Source organism: Typopeltis vanoorti, chromosome 22 (genome assembly GCF_054136105.1).
Source record: "Typopeltis vanoorti isolate ZY-2024b chromosome 22, IOZ_Tvanoo_1.0, whole genome shotgun sequence".
NCBI classification, from domain to species: Eukaryota; Metazoa; Arthropoda; class Arachnida; order Uropygi; family Thelyphonidae; genus Typopeltis; species Typopeltis vanoorti.
This window is the reverse complement of record NC_143570.1, coordinates 84998422-85022027: the sequence shown is the minus strand read 5'-3', so window position 1 is coordinate 85022027 and position 23606 is coordinate 84998422. Positions and strand designations below refer to the sequence as shown.

General features: G+C 34.8%; 1 protein-coding gene across 3 annotated transcripts in view; it reads right to left on the bottom strand.

The window, feature by feature from the left end:
• Window positions 1-23606, bottom strand: part of Polr1B (RNA polymerase I subunit Rpl135) — a 270860-nt gene that overhangs the window by 221927 nt on the left and 25327 nt on the right. For all 3 annotated transcript variants that reach the window (XM_090412385.1, XM_090412386.1, XM_090412387.1), the window contains 3 exons: window positions 19807-19866; window positions 9197-9271; window positions 2221-2340 (listed from right to left, as the gene is read on the bottom strand). In XM_090412385.1, the coding sequence (XP_090268511.1) occupies window positions 2221-2340; window positions 9197-9271; window positions 19807-19866 (255 nt within the window). The remainder of the gene's footprint in view (window positions 1-2220; window positions 2341-9196; window positions 9272-19806; window positions 19867-23606) is intronic.

Sequence of the window (23606 nt, the reverse complement as noted above, 5' to 3'; positions counted from 1 at the left end):
CAAAGTTTAATGCACAGTGTTTTAAAAATTAAAAGATGGCTTCTAATTGCAAACTAATATCAGTGTTCCTCAACTATAAAACCATAAACCGCTCCAAAAGTAGTGGTTTATGGTTTTCTCTAATTATATTCCCAATTAACAATTGACTGCTTTGCAAACACAACAAATGGTCTTGTCTATCAATTTCTAGAAGTCATTTCCACTCCTGTTAACATGTTGGGACCAAAGTAACTTGCTTAATAAGCATAATTCATGTTGCGATAAATTGCTGTCTGTCAATTGGCTATATTCTCAGACTAATTCATGTTGTCTTGCAGGATGAAAAAAACCTTTCCATCTACCTATAACACCAGCCAACTCACTTTCAGGTGAAAAGTTCTTGAAGGTTTTCATGCCTTGCCTTAGAAAGCAGTCGAACTAATGTCTTTCCAGCATAAGGCATCACTACTACTAACTAGACATTCACTTTCAGCAATATGATATACTAAATGATTTGCAATTTAGAGTTTATTATTATCAGACGGAGTCAAGGGTTCATTGAGGAAGGACATACGTTACTCACACCAGCTGTCATATTCATTTTAAAAATTATGGACTTTACAACTGTGTTATAAATAAATCTTAATTTCCCGACATTCCGATCTTTCATATTAAGATCATCATCTGGAGCATATACACATATACAAGACAAGCTGAGTTACATTACATACAGTAAGCTAGAGAAATAATGATTTGATCACAGGCTATTCTACTGGCATCCAATCCCATATTTTCTAGTTTTTGCAAAAGCCTTTCCTGTGGTATCCTATCAAATGCCTTGGCAAAGTCCAACAGCATCATAGTGCATCCATTCTACTTTATCCAACTCAGCTGTAACATTATAATATATGAGCAAATTGCATAGACATGACCTCCCTTTAGTAAACACATGCTGTTCCTTGCAAAGTATATCTTGTTTGTCCACCCATTTCTGTATGCACAAGTTCTTACCAACTGCTCTAAAATCTTTACAATTACTCCAGAGATACTGATTGGACAATAGTTAGACACATCAGTCTTTGCACCACCTTTGTGTAATGAGATCATTATGAATTCTTTTCATTTCTCTGAGATATTTCCTCAACTATGATTCAAATTATACAAACTTGTCAAGGGCCTAGCCAGTTTGGCTGAACATTCCTTTAGTATGTTCTGATATTCCATCTGTCTTAATTGCAGAATTCTTATCCAGGTTATGCAACAGCCTACAACTTCCTTCTTTTGCACTTCCATCTCTGCATTCAATGTAGTGGTAGCACTGTGCATACACCAGGTTGACGGATCTTGGCAAAGTGAATGCTCATTATTTGAACTAATGCATCTGCTTCTGATACAAAGGTACCATCTGCATTCAGTTAAGTTATTCTTCTACATTCATTCTTTCATTTACTTGCAGCATAATGATAAAATTCTTTTTAATTGTCTTTAGCCTGTGCAACTAATTTCTTTTCATACTCCAACTTAACTTTCCATATAATACTCATAATTTCTCTAGCCTAAGCAAAGGTCATCCCTGGAAGCTGTATAAGGAGAATAAGAGTAACAGGTCAAAAGCAGATTTTTTGCATGGAGAATGGCAGGTGATTAGAATGCATTGTCTGTGAGTGTGATAAGTGCAGAGACAGTGAATGCATTTAAGTCAAGGTATGATGAGCTGCATGCATGTGTGAGAGTGGAACCTCCTGCGATGAGTCTCTTCACTCCATGGAGGTCTGATGATAATATTTTATAACTCCTCTCATTCTTATTCTCATGATATTCCCTCCACATCACCTTATGAATCTCTTGTTTAATGAGGATGCACATCGATTTCACTCCCATTCTATTTGTTCTTAAAATTCTAGGGACACATTATATGTACTACACTTTTTTTTGGAAAACATTGTAAACAGCATACTAAGAATTCCCCAACTCCAAACCTGTATATGTAAATGACCTCTTTGAACTTCTCACAAACATAGCTAACACAACCTTGTTAAACTCTTTAAACATGTAAATAACTATTAGTTCAGATACCAACAATATTGTGTGATAAGCATCTGCATTCAAAAATAGTTAGTTTCAGTATAGTTTTTATAATTTGTAATTCATAATCGTTTTTTTAAATAGTTTTTATACTGCAGCTAATTCACATCTTAGTGTTTTATTTTTCTTTTATCTAATGCATGCATGACACCTTACCTTAACCATAACAGGAACTTCACCAATTATTTTTTCTACTGTATCTTGTATAACCCCATTATTGGACCACGAATATGTAATTTTCAACTTTCCTTTATATGTAGTACCTCGGGATCGACACTGAATTAAAAAATAAAGAAATTTGTAAATATAAAAATGTATTAAGTTACAGTTTTAAAAATTAAAACTGTAACTTAAACTGTAAAATAAATACAGTGATCCTTCAATTAACCTACTCTTGAATGGGTTGACATGTCAAATAACTCCTGGTACAATACCAGGTAACTTAACTGACAAGGTAAGTGATTTCCAGTTACAAGTGAATAATTGGGGGATTGCTATAATACCTAAAACATCTGGATATTTTACTATTATTATGTTTATTGTAACACAATGAATATTTTATTAAGGCTTACTGATCACCAGCTCAAATCAGAGACCTTACTGTTAAATTTTCCAAAGCACTCCTAACCCCATCAGTCCACTTAATTCTTGAATGTATTCTGGGTCTTGTCTTGAATTATAATCATTACATTTCTGATATGTACCCTCATGGGGTATAACAGGATACTATGATAGTACTATAGAATAAAGTTTATATTATTATTAACCTATCAACAAGTTTCCTCCAAATTAATCTGCTGTTTATATTGTCAGATCTTATATTTCAGTCTACTAAGGGTCTTCTGGATTTTTTTCCTTCCATACTAGCACCAAACACGAGTTTTGCTAATTTTTGCTCTCTCATTCTGCTTAAGTAACCATACCAAGTTAGCATTCAAGAATATGCAGTGCTAATTTAACTAAATATCTAGTTCCTAATATCTCCATTTTTAATATAATTCTGCCATTGATGGCATCTCTTCCCACTAATTTTTTTCTCCAACTTTCACATATGCAGTCCAGTCTTGGATGAAATTCTTATTTCTAATCTAACTTTCAGAATACATCAGTTACAAATGGTTAGAAAATTGTTTTTATGCTGCTAGTTTATTGTTTTGGCCAATTTCTCTTTTATTCCATAGAAATTTATTTAATCCACACAATCACTACCAGCTTTGCTTATTCTACTGTATTTCCATAGTTAATTTGGCATCTTCATCAAAAATTTTAACTAAATAGCTGAAACATTTCACTCACTTCATACATTCTCCATTGAGAATGCCAATAATGTGATATTTTCACATTACTATTTTAATGAATTTTCTTTTTACTGATGAAAATCATCAGTAAAAAGACAAAATTCTTACAAAATTTTTACAGCAGCTATTCAAAAAAAAAAATCTGAAAACCTGTACTAGATTGATTGGGAATAAAAATATCTGCATAAAGTAAAGAGCTTGAATATCTCCAATTCTGATATAAGTTTTAAGGCACTTTCCATATAGATGATAAATAATAATAGTGACAGTGTGTATCCTCTTACACCTGATGTTACATCAAACCATCTTTAAATACTTCTGTCAATTCTAACTGCTGACGTAGAACTTATAGATTTATGCATTGCTCTATTTTATAATGTTCCATTCACAACACGTAACTGTAGCATTTTGAAAATGCTTTTCTCTTGACACATTGTTATGTGCCTTTTCTAGATCTACAAAACTTAAATACAGATCCTTGTTCTATTCTTGTGATTTCTATAGCTTCAAGTAAAAATCTGATCTTGACAATTTCTATCTGGCCTGGATGCAACATCTCCAAGTTTCTCTTTCATGATTTTTCATAGCCTCTTCTCAACTACACTTGTATAAATCTTATCTGGAAAACTCGGTAGGGAAATTTCTCTAATTTGTGCACTCAGTTCTGTTTCCCTTTTTATGGAATGGTACTATAAGAGTTTTACTCCAATGATCTCTTATGCAGCTTATCTTATATCAGAAGAATGTAACTTTCTGCCCAGGTCTTCTCGGTTATGCTGTGCAGCTACTGTAAAATGTTTATACTTCCATATTTGAGCATTTATTGTTGAGTATCGTCTACTCTAGCTACTTTCTCATATTTCAGGTTTATGATGGCATTTTCTACCTTAAGTACTGAACTGTGCTCCTGACTGCTTTCCTCTTGAATATTTTCTACTGCTGTTTTGTCACAACTTTTCATTTAACAATTTAGAACAAGGGATTCTAGTTTCTCTTCCCCCCTACCAATCTTTCAACAACAGTGCAAGTTGTTGAAAGATTTTGCAAGAGCTTGCAAAACATATTGTGGAGATCGGGTACCTTATCTTCAAGGGTACACAGCAGTAAAGCAGTTCTGCAGGCTGGTCATCAGATTGTGTGGATCGAACCGAACAATAGCATGTTTTGGAGGCTCCCTCATCAGTCCTAAAGCTATTTTGGTGCCCTCTAATGTTGTAAAAAAAATGTAGCCATTGGCCAAGAAAGTATGGTGCAGATATTTGAGTTCTGTGGATAGAACTCAAATATCTGCACCATATTATTAGCTGTATTATTATGTATTATGCTGTATTATTAGCTGTATCTAATAACTGTTTATCATCTTTTCTTGACACATCAGTCACCAGCCTTTCAGATGGATCACTATCTTTTTTTTTTCCGGAAAAAAAAAAAAAAGATAGTGATCTTTTTTACAGAAAGTCAACACACATAGAAGATAATATACATAAACAATCACATCATCCAGTCCAACAGTATGGTATTTTAAAAACACTTACACACAGAGCGAGAACCATTTGTTCTAATGATACAGCTCTGTCCACAGAACTGAAATATCTACACCATACTTTCTTGGCCAATGGCTACAATTCCTATACAATTCCTACAACACCATACTTTCTTGGCCAATGGCTACAATTCCTATAAAATAGATAAAATACTACATAGCTCCATTAATACACAGAAACACAACAATATCATTTCTATTCTCTATGTCAAAGGTACATCAGAAAAGATAGCCAAAGTGCTAATGAAACATGGCCTTCGCACCACATTCAAACCTCATGTTAAATTAGCAACTATGATCTGCTCGTCAAATGATAAACTTCACCCTCTAGCACATACCAGAGTGTATGAAGTTCCTTGTAGCTGTGACTTGGCCTTCTACGGGCAGACAGTAAGATCTGTTAACATTCGCCTGGAAGAACATAAAAAAAAATACATTCGCTACCATTATTATGGCAAGTCAGAATTGGACACCCTTCACATAGAATTAGATGGAAGAAAATTAATGTGCTATTTAGAAGTCATTACAAATCCACAAGATTATTTTTTGAGTCAGCCATGGCTATGAAGAATTCTCTGAACCTGAACAAATATGGCTACATTAATTTGCCAAAAAGTTTGGAGATGTTATCCTAAGAGCAACTCCAACATATCTGTAATGTTTTTTTTTTTACAACATTAGAGGAACCAAAATAGGACTTTAGATCTTTTGTCTGGGACAACTGTATTGTTTCACTTACTCTGTCGCATATACATGCTATGTTGTACTCTGATGATGCCGATTTGAAATTTGGAAAATATAAGCAAGTTAATAAAACATCTTTTTTTATAAAAGATGTTCGTTTGGTGTTGTTAATAGAGTTAAAATAAGTCATGAATAACCTCAACACTTAAGTTTATCTGTTAGATTATATTTCAATAAACATTGAGTATAAATGTTTAATGAATTATACTAAATGTTTAACTTCACCAACATTTAGTATAAACAGCAATCTAAATGAAGTGCACAAAAACGAAAGTGCTCCAAGCATGGTACTTGTGTTTTTATGCAATCCAATATTCCTTGCCAGAGGATGCCTTATCGTTGATCTCTCTTTTGAACCTTTTGGGGCTTAAGATTTCTCTGCCTCATGATATCTCATTCATCTGCTGTCTTTACCATTATACCTTAATTCTAAAAATCATTCTGACCACTTTAACTTCTATCTATGAAGAATGATTTCATACAATCCAAATTCCCTAACACCAAAGTCATCTTCCATGGTAACTTTAATGTCCACAGTTATAACTAGCTATCTTTTCAAATTTCACTGACAAAGCTGGAAGAGAACAGAGGTATTTTCTGTAAGTAATGTTTTCAAGCAAGCCATTCATCTCCCAACAAATAATCTGTGACAATCTTCTTCTGGAATCTTTTCTTAACAAGTACTTCCAGGTACACTGTTGAAGTGACTGCTCCTCTTGATAAATTCAGATCACAATCTCACCCAATTTTCATCTTTTCTGCTTTAGTATTTCAGCTTCCCCTCAGCCAATTAAAAAACCCCATTTGATACTACAATGCCAAGTGGGAAAATCATGACTTTTACTCTTCTTTTCCATGGTCAGACTAACTACTGTTTCCATTTTTCAGATGAAGATATCTGTTGTGATCTCGTTATAGAAATTATCCACACTGGAATGGAAGTTTTCATTCCTCACTCCATTCAAAATTCCACTCTACATCCAAGCCATGGTTTCGCAGAATGTTTCATGGCCCACCCTGGAACACAAAAACTTATTGTAAATGACTTGAAACAAAAACTCTGACTTCATTGACAACCTACACTGAAGCTTGCAATACTTGTAAAACACAATCATAAAAAAAGAGGTTAATTAACTTTAATAGGGCTAAATGTAGAAAACCCACCACCTGTGACAATGGCAATCATGTTCTATCCCTCACAAAAGTCACTGGGAACAACTTTTGTCCATCTGTGCTTTCATCTCTTTCTCATTCAAAAGCGTAGCATTGTGACGTCACCTACAGATAAGATTGACCTTCTGGCATTATCTTTTCATCCAACTCCTACATAGATGATGAAGGCAAATTACCTCCTCCTTTACCTGGAACACTGCATCATATGCCTCCTGTAGCCTTCTGGCAGAAAGACATCAGAGGATGTTTTGAACACACTGGATACCAAAAAGGCTTCAGCTACTGATGGAGTCCTACCAGTTGTACTCAAGAGATGCGTGCCCAAATTAACACCTGTTCTTTATCATCTATACACTATATTAGTGACTACTATAGATATGCATGACTTGTGCTGATCACAATTACACAAATTTTAATTATTTGTCATATTTGTCTCAGCTGGCATTCACCCTCCAGCGTGGAAGCAGGCCCACATGCAGTCAATTGCAAAAAAAAAAAAGAGAGAGAGAGAGAGAGAGAAAACCATCAATAATCAACTTCCTTGACCAGTTAACTTTAACAGCTAAATGTAGAACTCACCATCTGTGACAACAGCAATCATGTCCAGTGAGATAGTCAATTCCATTCTACATGGAATTGACTGTCTTTCATTTATCTTCATGTTTAATGACTACAAAAGGTCCCTCACAAAAGCAATTGGGCATAACTTTTGTTATCTGTGCTTTCACCTCTTTCTCATCCAAAATGGTAGCATTGCAATACCATTATGGATTTTGCCAATCAAGATCCACTGCAAATTGCCTGACTTAGATCATCTAACTGTGGACATGTATCATGGAAAAGTTAGGAGAAACTTGTGCTGTTGCACTTGACATTTTGATAAGATCTGGCATTGAGTAAATTAGTCAGAACACCAAATCAGTAAAACAAGTGCCAATTTAAACTTGGATTTGACAGTTAGAGATAACAATTAAGATATTACCAATGGTAACACTACCAGACTCTCCAAAACCCTCTCATATCATATCTGTGATCTCCAGTCAAATACCGAAGACCATAAATAATGAGAAAGAAAATTGGTGTATATGTGTGTGCGTGTGGGGAGGGGGGATGAACAGATGAAATCAATGGCAGTTATATTAAAAATTACGATAAGGGAAAGGATCTAGCCATTAGCATTCAGTGATGTGTAATATGGACAGCATGGTCACTCAATGGGAGATAAAATTGGAAAAACAAGTGTTTGATGCAAAAATGGCAGTGGAGGAAGAAAAAAATAACACCACTTCAAATGACACCAAAATCCAAATAGAGTGATACAAATAGCAATACCTTAAAAGATTTAATGTAAGGATTGACTCTATTTGAAAAGTGACAAACATTAGTTTGGAATAAATTTGTCAGTAAGTTAGTTAATGATGAAAACCTAATTGTGTTGGGTTATTGTAGTACCTTGTACATTCTCTGATGAGACCATACAGGTTATGTCTCACTGTAATGTTACCCATTTTGAAATTTGTTCACGTCATTCTACATGGAATTTCATAGTTTATCTTCATGTTTAGTAACTATTATAGATACGCCTGACTTCTGCTGATCACAATTACACAAATATTAATTATTTAGAATATCTTACCTGTTTTTATCATCTTGGTAACACTAATTATGAGGACAAATCATTTCCATAATTTCTCTGCTAACTCCCTCTGCTTCTTTTTCATTTATATCAATGGAAAAGCTTCAAATGGTGAAACAAAGTTAAGTGACTAAAGTCAGGTCACAAAAAAACCAAAGATATTAGGAACAATCCAATCCAATATAATCACTTCCTGCTCTTTTTCTTCTTTTTTTTTGTCTGCCACGCTGAGATAATAGCCAGTGCTAACCTTCAAACAATATACACACAGAGCATTTTTGACAGTTTCAGCAATCTTAATTTATTTCTCTTCAGTTAACTTTTCATGTTATTCTAACATAAACTGAAAGGACCATGTTTTGTGGTAATAATTATTAAGTGACACTAAAGGATAGTTTCAACCTCTTCACAAATAATGACCTTGGCAATACTTACATATCACTAGCCATTGCTCTCCAGGCATATCTGGCAGAACAGTAATAGAAAGATTACTTGCTGACTGGAAGCACTCCTAAGGTTCACGATTGAACTACAGTCTAACTGAGATTTAGTCTATATCCAGAACTCCTCCTCCCCCACAAACTTTAGGCTAATGAGCTGTCTTATTTATGGGAATACTCTTATAAATTAACATGATGATAACAAAGTGTCATCCTACACTGTAAAGAGTTATGCACATAACTCAGTGTTTTAACTTGAATATCAATTTTAAGAATATATACACTTAAAATGACTTACCTCTGCTGGATAGACTTTATAAACAGCTGCATCAATGCTGTCTTTGTGAATAACGGGATTGCTAATAACGGCATCCTAAAAAATACATTAAAAAAATTAATCTCCATAATTACAACATTAATGTATAGAAATGGGGTACTTAAGGGTAAAAGCTGTATAACTGAGAGGAGACCTCCACATAGCCTTTAAAGGAATGCGGAGAACGACCAGGCTTCTGACCTAATGTGCAATCCTCACTTTCTCGTGGCGCACCCTGTCGGGTATCTATCTGGATACAGAACCAAAGAGGATGGGCTGGAAATTTGGGATTTAGCCGACCAAATTGTATTCTTATTGGCTTAAACCAATATACAAAATGATGATACAACATGACAAAATTTCATGCTAGCTGGGCATTGCCCGATTAAACAAGGCCCTCGTTGTTTTTGCCAGGGAACCAGGGCAAACAGCTAAAAGTCAGCTACTGGAACAAATCTGAAAGCACACCCCAACTCAACATCACCAGAGTTAAGGATCGGCACTATCAACATAAGAAGCCTGAACGGCAAAGAAATGGAGATAGCTGAGGAATTAGGTAAGTACCAGATCGACATAATGGGGGTGACTGAAACAAAAAAGACAAAAACTGGTGAGATCTTTCTGAGCAATAAATACAAAATGTTATATTCAGGAAATGACAATCAAGGAAAAGAAAGAGTACCCATAGTATTCAACACAAAATATGAGGCTAATCTTCTTGAATGGCAGGCAGTCTCAAGTAGAGTAATGTGGGCTAATATCACAATAGGGAATTGGACAATGAGACTTATTTGTGACTATGGTCCCACAGAAAGTTCTACTAATGTAGAAATGGAGGAATTTTTTGATCATCATCATCAAATTCCTGCCATGTACCCTCAAAGGGTGTACAGGATATGATAGTACTACATGAAAAAATTACATCATTACTAACTTGCTATCTACAATTTTCCTCCAAATCAGTCTGTTACTTGTCAAGACTCCAACATTATCAGATCTTATATTTTTATCTTCTAAGGCACTTTGTACCGTATGAATCCACCTATATCTTGTTCTTCCTCTGGGTCGTTTTTTTGCCAACCTGGCAGAGAACACTTGTTTTGCTAATCTTTTCTTTCCCATTCTATTTAAGTGACCTATATAACCTGGGATTAGCTCTGCTAACGCATTCCTGGATGCTGACAATGCCAAGTTCTTTCCTAATATCCTCATTTTTAATATGATATTGCCATTGATGCCATCTGTTCACGCCTCTAATCTTTCTCAGGACTCTCATATCTGCAGTCTCTAATCTTTGGTCAAGTGTTTTATTTCTAACCCAGCTCTCAGATCCATAAGTTAAAACTGGTTTGAACACTGTCGTGTATACAGCTAATTTAGTGTTCTGACTAATTTCTCTCTTATTCCATATGAATTTATTCAGACTTCCCACCATACCAGCTTTGCGGATTCTGTTTTCTACTTCTATATTTAATTTACCATCTTCAATAAAAATCGTGCCTAAGTAGCTGAAATGTTTTACTTGTTCCACAGGTTCTCCATTCACAACACAGTTGACATTTTCAATGATTCTGCCTATTTTCATTGTCTTTGTCTTTTTATTGCTGACCTTCATACCATATCTATTACAACAGCTATTCAATTTAGTCAGAGAATCTTCCAGGCTTGTAGCGGATTTATTTAGAAGTATAACATCATCCGCATAAAGCAAAGAGCTGACATTAACATCTTCAATTTTCATATCATGTTTAATACCACTTTCCTTCATAATGTGATCCATATAGATAATGAATAACAGAGGGGATAATGTACATCCTTGTCTCACACCAGATTTAACATTAAACCATCTTCCTGTACTTCCTTCAATTCTAACTGCTGACCTACAACTCAAATAAAGACTAAATATTGCTTGATATAATGCCCCATTGACACCATATAACTGTAGCGTATTGAATACCTTCTCTCTTGGCACCTTGTCATATGCCTTTCCCAAATCAACAAAACTTAAATACAGATCTTTGTTATATTCCCATGCTTTCTCGACTCTTTGTCGTAAACTGAAGATCTGATCCTGACAGCCTCTATTTGGACTGAATCCAGCTTGTTCTTCACCCAGCTTTTCTTCCACAATTCTTCTCAACCGTTTCTCAAGTATACTTGCATAGATCTTGCCAGGAACACTCAGTAGGGAAATACCTCTGCAATTCTCATATTAAGTTTTATTTCCCTTTTTATATATGGGTACTATTAGAGCTCTACTCCAATCATCGGGAATTCGTCCCTCTGTCCAGGCTTTCTGAACCATGCAGGGCAGCCACTGTAAGACTTTTATACCACCATACTTCAGCATTTCTGGTCGAATATCATCTACTCCTGCTGCCTTTCCACATTTCAAGCTTTTGATGGCTTTTTCTACTTCAAGTATGGATATATATTCCTGACTGCATGCCTGGTCAGTGTTTTTTTACCACTGTGGTGTCATCACTGCTTGTTTACATTTAACAGTTTTTCAAAGTAATTACTCCATACTTCAAGGATATCTTTTTCTCCTGTTTTCATGTCACCTTTATCATCTCTAACTCCTTTTACAGCACTCTTTCCTCCATTCCTAAGCATCTTCAACAACCTCCAGAATATTTTGCCACCTTCTTGATATTTATTTTCTATATTCTTGCCAAAGTCCTCCAATGACTTTTGTTTAGCTAGTTTTACACACTGTTTAGCTTTCTTACATTTGTCTCTGTATTCTGTAAGAGTAAAAGCTGACTTATTTGCTAGGAACTTTTGATATGCTTTCTTCTTTTCCTTCACTGCCTCTTTAACTTCCTGTATCCACCAGGGAGTTCTGATTTTTTTATCCTTGCACACAACCTCACCACATGCCTCTCTGGCAGAATCAATCAATGTTTTCTGCATAGTTTGCCACTGAATCTCCAAAGTTTGATTCCTGTTCTCAAACTCTTTCATTTTCTTTTCAATAATATTTCTGTATTTTAGTCTACAGTTCACATCTGAGAGCTGCTCAACTTTTATTCGCTTTAAAACTTTCTTACATGTTATTCTTTTCAATATGAAATTCAATTTTATCCTGCTCAAGACTAAATAGTGATCACTTCCAATTTCAAATCCTCTGTACACTCTGGTGTCCTGCACCAGGGAGAAAACATCACTATCAACAATAACATAGTCAATGAGACTTTTTTTTATTCCTAGCCTCTTCTCTCCATGTGAATTTGTGCACATTTTTATGTCGGAACATGGTGTTAGTAATAACCAGTCCATGTCCAACATGAGCAGAAATCCAACAGATATTTGCCATTATTATTAGCTTTGCTCTTTTCTCCAAATTTTCCCAAAATATTTTTGTATGTCTCACAATCATTTCCTACTCTGCTATTTAGATCCCCAACAAGGACCAACTTTTCCTTTTTCATTGTGTCAGTTTCTTTTTCTAAAGCTTCAAAAAATTCCTCCACTTCTACCTTAGTAGAACCTTCTGTGGGACCATAGGCACAAAAAGTCTCATTGTCCAGTTCCCCATTCTCATATTTGCCCACATTACTCTACTTGAGACTGACTGCCATTCAAGAAGATTAGCCTCGTATTTTGTGTTGAATACTACGGCTACTCCTTCTTTTCCTTGATTGTCATTGCCTGAATATAACATTTTGTATTTATTACTCAGAAAGATCTCACCAGTTTTGGTCTTTTTTGTTTCAGTCACCCCTATTATGTCGATCTGGTACTAATCTAATTCCTCAGCTAACTCCATTTCTTTGCCATTCAGGCTTCTTACGTTGATAGTACCGATCTTTAACTCTGGTGATGTTGAGTTGGGGTTTGTTTCCAGATTTGTTCCAGTAGCTGACTTTTCGCTGTTCGCCCTGGATCCCTGGCGAAAACAACAGGTGCCTTGTTTAACCAGGCGACGCCACAGCCGGCATGAAATTTTGTCATGTTGTACCATCATTTTTTATTTTGGTTTAACCAATAAGAATACAATTTGGTCAGCTAAATCCCAAATTGCCAACCCATCCTCGTTCATTCAGTATCAAAATAGATACCCAACAGGGTGCACCACGAGAAGGTGAGGATTGGACATTAGGTCAGAAGCCCTGGTCGGTTCTCCACATTGCTTTAAAGGCTATGTGGAGGTCTCCTCTCAGTTATACAGCTTTCACCCTTAAGCACCCCAGAATTTTTTGATGCTTTAGAAAAAGCAACTGACACAATGAAAAAGGAAAAGTTGGTCCTTCTTGGAGATCTAAATAGCAGAGTAGGAAATGTTCATCATTTATACAAAAATTTTTGAGAAAATTTGGAGAAAAGAGCAAAACTAATAATAATGGCAAATACCTGTTGGATTTCTGCTCAGGACATGGACTGGTTATTACTAACACCATGTTCCAACATAAAAATGTGCACAAATTCACATTGAGAGCAGAGGCAAGGAATAAGAAAAGTCTCATTGACTATGTTATTGTTGATAGTGATGTTTTCTCGCTGGTGCAAGACACCAGAGTGTACAGTGGATTTGAAATTGGAAGTGATCACTATTTAGTCTTGGGTAGGATAAAATTGAATTTCATATTAAGAAGAATAACATGTAAGAAAGTTTTAAAGCAAATAAAAGTTGAGCTGCTCTCAGATGTGAACTGTAGAATATACAAAGATTATTGAAGAAAAAATGAAAAACTTTGAGAAGAGGAACCAAACCTTGGAAATTTGGTGGCAAGCCATGAAGAAAACCCTGATTGATTCAGCAAGAGAGGCACGTGGTGAGGTAGTCTGCAAGGATAGAAAAATCACAACTCCATGGTGGACACAGGAAGTTAAAGAGGCAGTGAAGGAAAAGAAGAAAGCATATCAAAAGTTCCTGGCAAATAAGTCAGCTGTTACTCTTACAGAATACAGAGACAAATGTAAGAAAGCTAAACAGTGTGTAAAACTAGCTAAACAAAAGTCATTGGAGGACTTTGGCAAGAATATAGAAAATAAATATCAAGAAGGTGGCAAAATATTCTGGAGGTTGTTGAAGATGCTTAAAAATGGAGGAAAGAGTGCTGTAAAAGGAGTTAGAGATGATAAAGGTGACATGAAAACAGGAGAAAAAGATATCCTTGAAGTATGGAGTAATTACTTTGAAAAACTGCTAAATGTAAACAAGCAGTGATGACACCACAGTGGTAAAAAACACTGACCAAGCATGCAGTCAGGAATATATATCCATACTTGAAGTAGAAAAAGCCATCAAAAGCTTGAAATGTGGAAAGGCAACAGGAGTAGATGATATTCGACCAGAAATGCTGAAGTATGGTGGTATAAAAGTCTTACAGTGGCTGCACTGCATGGTTCAGAAAGCCTGGACAGAGGGACGAATTCCCGATGATTGGAGTAGCTCTAATAGTACCCATATATAAAAAGGGAAATAAAACTTAATATGAGAATTGCAGAGGTATTTCCCTACTGAGTGTTCCTGGCAAGATCTATGCAAGTATACTTGAGAAACGGTTGAGAAGAATTGTGTAAGAAAAGCTGGGTGAAGAACAAGCTGGATTCAGTCCAAATAGAGGCTGTTGGGATCAGATCTTCAGTTTACGACAAATAGTTGAAAAGTCATGGGAATATAACAAAGATCTGTATTTAAGTTTTGTAGATCTGGAAAAGGCATATGACAAGGTGCCAAGACAGAAGCTATTCAATACGCTGCAGTTATATGGTGTCAATGGGGCATTATATCAAGCAATACTTAGTCTTTATTTGAGTTGTGAGTCAGCAGTTAGAATTGAAGGAAGTACAGGAAGATGGTTTAATGTTAAATCAGGTGAGAGACAAGGATGTACATTATCCCCTCTGTTATTCGTTATCTATATGGATCACATTATGAAGGAAAGTGGTATTAAACATGATATCAAAATTGGAGATGTTAATGTCAGCTCTTTGCTTTATGCAGACGATGTTATACTTCTAAATAAATCTGCTACAAGTTTGCAACATTCCTTGACTAAATTGAATAACTGTTGTAATAGATATGGTATGAAGGTCATCATTAAAAAGACAAAGACAATGAAAATAGGTAGAATTGTTGACAATGTCAACTGTGGTGTGAACGGGGAACCTGTGGAACAAGTAAAACATTTCAACTACTTAGGTACGATTTTTAGTGAAGATGGTAAATTAAATATGGAAATAGACAACAGAATCAACAAAGATGGTATGGTAGGAAGTCAATTGAATAAATTCATATAGAATAAGAGAAAAATTAGTCGGAACACTAAATTAGCTGTATACAAGACAGTGTTCAAACCAGTTTTAACTTATGGATCTGAGAGCTGGGTCAGAAGTAAAACACTTGACCAAAGACTAGAGACCGCAGATATGATTCCTGAGAAAGATGGAATCAATGGCAATATCATATTAAAAACGAGGATATTAAGAAAGAAATTGACATTGTCAACATCCAGGAATGCATTAGCAGGGCTAATCTCAGGTGGTATGGTCACTTAAATAGAATGGGCGAGGGAAGATTAGCAAAACAAGTGTTCTCTGCCAGGTTGTCAGCAATACGATCCACAGGAAGACCAAAATATAGGTGGATTGATACAGTACAAAGTACCTTAGATGATAGAAATATAAGATCTGATAATGTTGGAGTCTTGTCAAGTAACAGACTGATTTGGAGGAAAATTGTAGATAGGGGGTTAATAATGATGTAAATTTTTCATGTAGTACTATCATATCCTGTAGACTCCTTGAGGGTACATGTCAGTAATTTGATGATGATGTATAGCAATATTTTCTTCCTTGCAAACACAAGAAGGAATACCTTAAACTAACATTAAATTCTATGATGAAATTTAGATATATAATTGCAAAGTTAAAGTATCTCTCAAAACAAGACAATAAACATTCCAAGTTTAATAACATGCTAGTTGATGTGCAATGAAAATTATACTATACTAGGTGTATTTTTAAACATGAACATAGTATTATTACACTAACTCAACATACTAAAGAAGACTTTTAACGTATCATTTTATCCAGTCATGTAACAGTGGTTAAGTGTAGTCTATAGTCACCACCAGAGAATTTTACATAATGATGCAAAAAATGTATGGAAATACAAACCACAATAAAAACTTCAATAAGTGAAAATTAATCACAATTTTTTATGATTCATGAAACATCTACAGTGTAAAAAAGAACAATAACAGAAATATTTTATGTACAATCTTATATATAGCAATACCAACTGATGTTAGGTTTAAACCTATAGCATTAATAGAACTAACAGAAAAAAAAATACATGTATATATTGAAAGCAGTTCCAGTGCACAATTTCTCCATTTTGGTAATGGTTAAAACATAACTGCAGTTGAGATTTTGTAAATAACAGTGCCTCGATACTTTCTTTGATGTTCATATTTCAATGCTTCTACATAGTAATTCTGTGTTTCAATGGATCTTGTATTATATTATCATCAAATTCCTGATATGATAGTACTACATGAAAAATTTACATCATTAATAACTTCCTATCTACAATTTTCCTCCAAATTAATCTGTTACCTGTCAAGACAACTACATTATCAGATCTTATATTTCTATCTTCTAAGGCACTTTTTACTGTATCAATCTACCTTTATCTTGGTCTTTATATGACATTGCCACTGATGCCAATTGTTCAACCCTCTAATCTTTCTCGGGATTCTCATATCTGTGGTCTCTAGTCTTTGGTCAAGTGTTTTATTTCTAACCCAGCTCTCAGATCCATAAGTTAAAATTGGTTTGAATACTGTCTTGTATACAGCTAATTAAGTGTTTGACTAATTTCTCTCTTATTCCATATAAATATATTCAGTTGACCTCCTACCATACCAGCTTTATTGATTCTGTCTATTTCCATATTTAATTTACCGTCTTCACTAAAAATCGTGATTAAGTAGCTGAAATGTTTCACTTGTTCCATAGGTTCTCAATTCACAATGCAGTTTATATTTTCAATTCTTCTGCCTAATTTCATTGTGCTGTTATTGCTGACCTTTATAAAAAATCTATTACAAGTTATTCGATTTAGTCAGGGAATCTTGCAGACTTGAAGCAGATTTATTTAGAAATATAACATCATCTGCATAGAGTAAAGAGCTGAGATTAACACCTCCAATTTTGATATCAGGTTTTATACCACTTTCCTTCATAATGTGTATGAATATTTAATAATAGAGGGGATAATGTACATCCTTGTCTCACACCAAATTTAGCATAAAACCATCTTTCTGTACTTCCTTCAATTCTAACTGCCGACTTACAACTCAAATAAAGACTAAGTATTGCTTGATATAATGCTCCATTGACAGCATACCACTGTAGTACTTTGAATAGTTTCCCTCTTGGCACCCCGTCATATGCTTTTTCCAGATCTACAAAACATAAATACAGATATTTATCATATTCCAACGATTTCTCAACTATTTGTCATAACATGAAAATTTGATCCTGACAGTCTCTATTCGGCCTGAATCCAGTTTGTTCTCCACCAAGCTTTTCTTTGACAATCCTCCTCAACTGTTTCTCCAGTATACTCGAATAAATCTTACCAGAACACTAAGTAGGGAATTACCTCTGTAATTCTCACATTCAGTTTTATTTCCCTTTTTATATATGGGTACTATTAGAGCTCTATTCCAATCATCGGGAATTCGTCCCTCTGTCCAGGCTTTGTGAACTATGCAGTGCAGCCACTTTAAGACTTTTATACCACCATACTTCAGCATTTCTGAAGTTTCGAATATCATCTACTCCAGCTACCTTTCCACATTTCAGGCTTTTAATGGCGTTTTCCACTTCAAGTATGGATATGTATTCCTGATTTGCATGTCTGTTGAGTGTTTTTTTACTACTGTGCTGTCATCACTGCTCATTTCATTTAGCAATTTTTTGAAGTAATTACTCCATATTTCAAGGTTATCTTTTCACCAGTTTTCATGTCACCTTTATCATCTCTAATTCCTTTTACAGCACTCTTTCTTCATTTTTGAGCTTTTTCAACAGCCTTCAGAATATTTTGCCACCTTCTTGATATTATTTTCTATGTTCTTACCAGGGTCTTCCTATGACTTTTATCTAGTTTTACACAGTGTTTATCTTTCTTACATTTATCTCTGTATTCTCTAAGAGCACATGCTGACTTATTTGCCAGGAACTTTTGATTATGGTTTCTTCTTTTCCTTCACTGCCTCTAACTTCCTGTGTCCACCATGGAGTTGTAATTTTTCTATCCTTGTAGACAACCTCACCACATGCCTCTCTTGCTGAATCAATCAATGTTTTCTTCAGGATTTGACACTGACTCTCCAAGGTTTGGTCCCTGTTCTCAAACTCTTTCATTTTTTCTTGAATAATGTTTGTGTATTTTAGTCTACAGTTTACATCTGAGAGCTGCTCAACTTTTATTTGTTTTAAAACTTTCTTACATGTTCTTTTCAGTATGAAATTCAATTTTATCCTGCTCAAGACTAAATGGTGATCACTTCAATTTCAAATCCTCTGTACACTTTAGTGTCCTTCAGTAGTGGAAAAACATCACTATCAACAATAACATATTCAATGAGACTTTTCTTATTCCTTGCCTCTTCTCTCCATGTAAATTTGTTCACAATGGATCTTGTGGCTAGTGTTAATCCCATTTTAGGCTGATTCAAGTTTTACTATGGTTTATATGTTACTTTACCTTGATGAACATCCTACAGGATTCATTACACTACAAAAAAAATGAATAATACCTATTTTACTTTTTAACAGTTCTAGCTCATGGAACACCACATAATACAAAACTAAATGAAGTAATTTATTAATTACTGATATTCTGCTGCATTCAACCCAGCATCTGTAGAGAACTAAAAAGCACATATCCCAAAACAAAAGAAACAAGATTAGCAGAAACTATTCAAACTTAATGAAGACTATGAGCACCACTGTGCATCTTCTTGGAGAAGATGATTCTATATTTAATACTGCATGAAAGAGATGATTATATGTGATTTGTGAGTCCTGATTTATTATAATGATGTTATATATATTATTTCTTATTTTTTCTATGCAGATATATGAATAGTTTTTGTATGTCCAAAGCAGGTGATAGCAGCAAAATCTAGCACTTTACACCCCTCCTGAATATGTCAAAGGATGATGTCTGTCTTTACGAAAAGCATGTAAGGATTGCTAGTTTGATATGTAATTGGCCACTGGAAAAAAGTGTGATTAATGCGCGTCATTTTAATTATATGAATACTGATTGGAATGCAGAGATAGCATTATAACACACATAAGGGAGGTGCTATTAGTTTGTTTGTTTTTTTATTATATTTTCTCTATTTTATTAGTTCTCTAGATTAATGAAACTAAGTTGGAAAAGTATGAGATTAAAGCAATGAAAATTTTGAAAGTAAGCATTAGTTTTTTTTCTTTTTAATTTTCTCTGCTTTTGAACCTGAAATTTTCAAGACACATAGGGAAAATTTAAAGAAACAGATATTTATCACATAACAAAAAAATCAAACTTTAAAGACAATGAAAAGTCAGTACCAACTTACTTTGATTTCAAGTGCTATCTTTTCACCAGAAGGAATCTCAAACTGTACTGGTTGAATGGCCTAGAAACAATGATAGACAACAAGATAACTACACATCAAAATCAGATATATGTATATTCTTCACATAGAACACGACCACTTTTAGGAAATGAAAGTGAGTTCTGAAACTAAGCAATATATATATATATATATATATATGATTTTTTTCAATAAATGATTATTGAAAACAGAGAACCATAACTGAGATGAAAAATTCAAAAAGACGGTTTTGGAATTTAACAATGATTATCAAACTAGTTTTAAGGCAATATCTATATACCTTCGGGAGAGGTAAACCTCTCTCGGTATCAATAATGCACAGAGCTTTAGCATGAGGAACATTTAACTTGTCTACAGTAGATATATCACAGAAATCGCTTTGCATAATACCTTTATTTAACTGACTTTCTGATGGATATCTACTGAATAGAGTAGATCCCTAAGTAAAAGTTTCCAGTTATACTCTATAGAGTTGCTAAACACCATTGCACTACCTTTCCTGACCTAACAATAGCAACAACAATAGCAACACTATATTAATTAAACAGAGAACACAGCACTTGTAATTCTGAGACTATCTGGAAGTGGTAGTTCAGTTTCTCTAAAACTTGAATTACCTAAATCTAATTTATTAGCTTCATTTGTGCATAATCCTCAAATCTCAATGTTTTAACAGCATATTAGAGTTATGTTTTAACTGTAAGCTAGTCAAATTTACCATATCCCCTGCATTGCAAATACATGTGTATTGTAGGGTGGGTGAAGACTGAATATTACTGTTATGACAATTCAATTATTGAATTAATTTTAGCATGCAATTTGAATTTGTTTCTTTACTGTATCTGATATTTTTACAACTAAACCATAACGATCAGAGCTGAATGTTTCCAAATGTCAATAATGATTTAACTCTAATTTTCAGTGCATCAAAAATATGTTATTACATTTCTGGTCCACTACAGTCTGGTTCGAGGCTATACAGTGCAAGGCTATGTTAAATACCCCTGTGAAATTAGTGACTTCTGTTATGTTCTTAGAATAATTAGTTTTTATAGTAATATTACTTATGCTTTAGGAACAAAGCTGTATAACTGGGAAGAGACTTCCATGTAGCCTTTTAAGGAATGTAAGGAACAGATTGGGGCTTCTGACTTAATGTCCAATTCTCACCTTCTTGTGGTGCACCCTGTTAGTTATCTACCTGGATACTGAACGAATGAGGATGGGCTGGCAGTTTGGAATTTAGCTGACCAAATTGTAATTATTAAAGGAACACGTAAGACCACAGGTACAACATGGTACAACACCACATGGTGTTGTACCATGGTACAACATGACAAAATTTCATGCCGGCTGGGGTGTCGCCCGGTTAAACAAGGCCTCCGTTGTTTTCGCCAGGGAACCAGGGCGAACAGCGAAAAGTCAGCTACTGGAACAAATCTGAAAACAAACCCCAACTCAACATCACCAGAGTTAAAGATCGGTACTATCAACGTAAGAAGCCTGAATGGCAAAGAAATGGAGCTAGCTGAGGAATTAGATAAGTACCAGATCGACATAATAGGGGTGACTGAAACAAAAAAGACCAAAACTGGTGAAATCTTTCTGAGTAATAAATACAAAATGTTATATTCAGGAAATGACAATCAAGGAAAAGAAGGAGTAACCATAGTATTCAACACAAAATACGAGGCTAATCTTCTTGAATGGCAGTCAGTCTCAAGTAGAGTAATGTGGGCAAATATGAGAATGGGGAACTGGACAATGAGACTTATTTGTGCCTATGGTCCCACAGAAGGTTCTACTAAGGTAAAAGTGGAGGAATTTTTTGAGACTTTAGAAAAAGCAACTGACACAATGAAAAAGGAAAAGTTGGTCCTTGTTGGGGATCTAATATAGTATAGTAGAGTAGGAAATGATTGTGAGACATACAAAAATATTTTGGGAAAATTTGGAAAAAAGAGCAAAGCTAATAATAATGGCAAATATCTGTTGGATTTCTGCTCAGGACATGGACTGGTTATTACTAACACCATGTTCCAACATAAAAATGTGCACAAATTCAAATGGAGAGAAGAGGCTAGGAATAAGAAAAGTCTCATTGACTATGTTATTGTTGATAGTGATGTTTTCTCCCTGGTGCAGGACACCAGAGTGAACAGAGGATTTGAAATTGGAAGTGATCACTATTTAGTCTTGAGCAGGATAAAATTGAATTTCATATTGAAAACAATAACATGTAAGAAAGTTTTAAAGCGAATAAAAGTTGAGCAGCTCTCAGATGTGAACTGTAGATTAAAATACAGAAATATTATTGAAAAGAAAATGAAAGAGTTTGAGAACAGGAATCAAACCTTGTAGATTCAGTGGCAAACTCTGAAGAAAACATTGATTCTGCCAGAGAGGCATGTGGTGAGGTTGTGTGCAAGGATAAAAAAATCAGAACTCCCTGGTGGACACAGGAAGTTAAAGAGGCAGTGAAGGAAAAGAAGAAAGCATATCAAAAGTTCCTGGCAAATAAGTCAGCTTTTACTCTTACAAAATACAGAGACAAATGTAAGAAAGCTAAACAGTGTGTAAAACTAGCTAAACAAAAGTCATGGGAGGACTTTGGCAAGAATATAGAAAATAAATATCAAGAAGGTGGCAAAATATTCTGGAGGTTGTTGAAGAAGCTTAGGAATGGAGGAAAGAGTGCTGTAAAAGGAATTAGAGATGATAAAGGTGAAATGAAATCAGGAGAAAAAGATATCCTTGAAGTATGGAGTAATTACTTTGAAAAATTGCTAAATGAAACAAGCAGTGATGACAGCACAGTGATAAAAAACACTGACCAGGCATGCAGTCAGGAATACATATCCATACTTGAAGTAGAAAAAGCCATCAAAGGCTTGAAATGTGGAAAGGCAGCAGGAGTAGATGATATTCGACCAGAAATGCTGAAGTATGGTGGTATAAGAGTCTTACAGTGGCTGCACTGCATAGTTCAGAAAGCCTGGACAGAGGGATGAATTCCCGATGATTGGAGTAGAGCTCTCATAGTACCCATATATAAAAAGGGAAATAAAACTGAATGTGAGAATTACAGAGGTATTTCCCTACTGAGTGTTCCTGGCAAGATCTATGCAAGTATACTTGAGAAACAGTTGAGAAGAATTGTGGAAGAAAAGCTTGGTGAAGAACAAGCTGGATTCAGGCCAAATAGAGGCTCTCAGGATCAGATCTTCACTTTATGACAAATAGTCGAGAAAGCATGGGAATATAACAAAGATCTGTATTTAAGTTTTGTCGATTTGGAAAAGGCATATGACAAGGTGCCAAGAGAGAAGCTATTCAATACGCTGCAGTTATATGGTGTCAATGGGGCATTATATCAAGCAATACTTAGTCTTTATTTGAGTTGTGAGTCAGCAGTTAGAATTGAAGGAAGTACAGGAAGATGGTTTAATGTTAAATCTGGTGTGAGACATGGATGTACATTATCCCCTCTGTTATTCATTATCTATATGGATCACATTATGAAGGAATGTGGTATTAAACCTGATATCAAAATTGGAGATGTTAATGTCAGCTCTTTGCTTTATGCGGATGATGTTATACTTCTAAATAAATCCACGTCAAGTCTGCAAGATTCTCTGACTAAATTGAATAGCTGTTGTAATAGATATGGTATGAAGGTCAGCAATAAAAATCCAAAGACATTGAAAATAGGTAGAATCATTGAAAATGTCAACTGTGTTGTGAATGGAGAACCTGTGGAA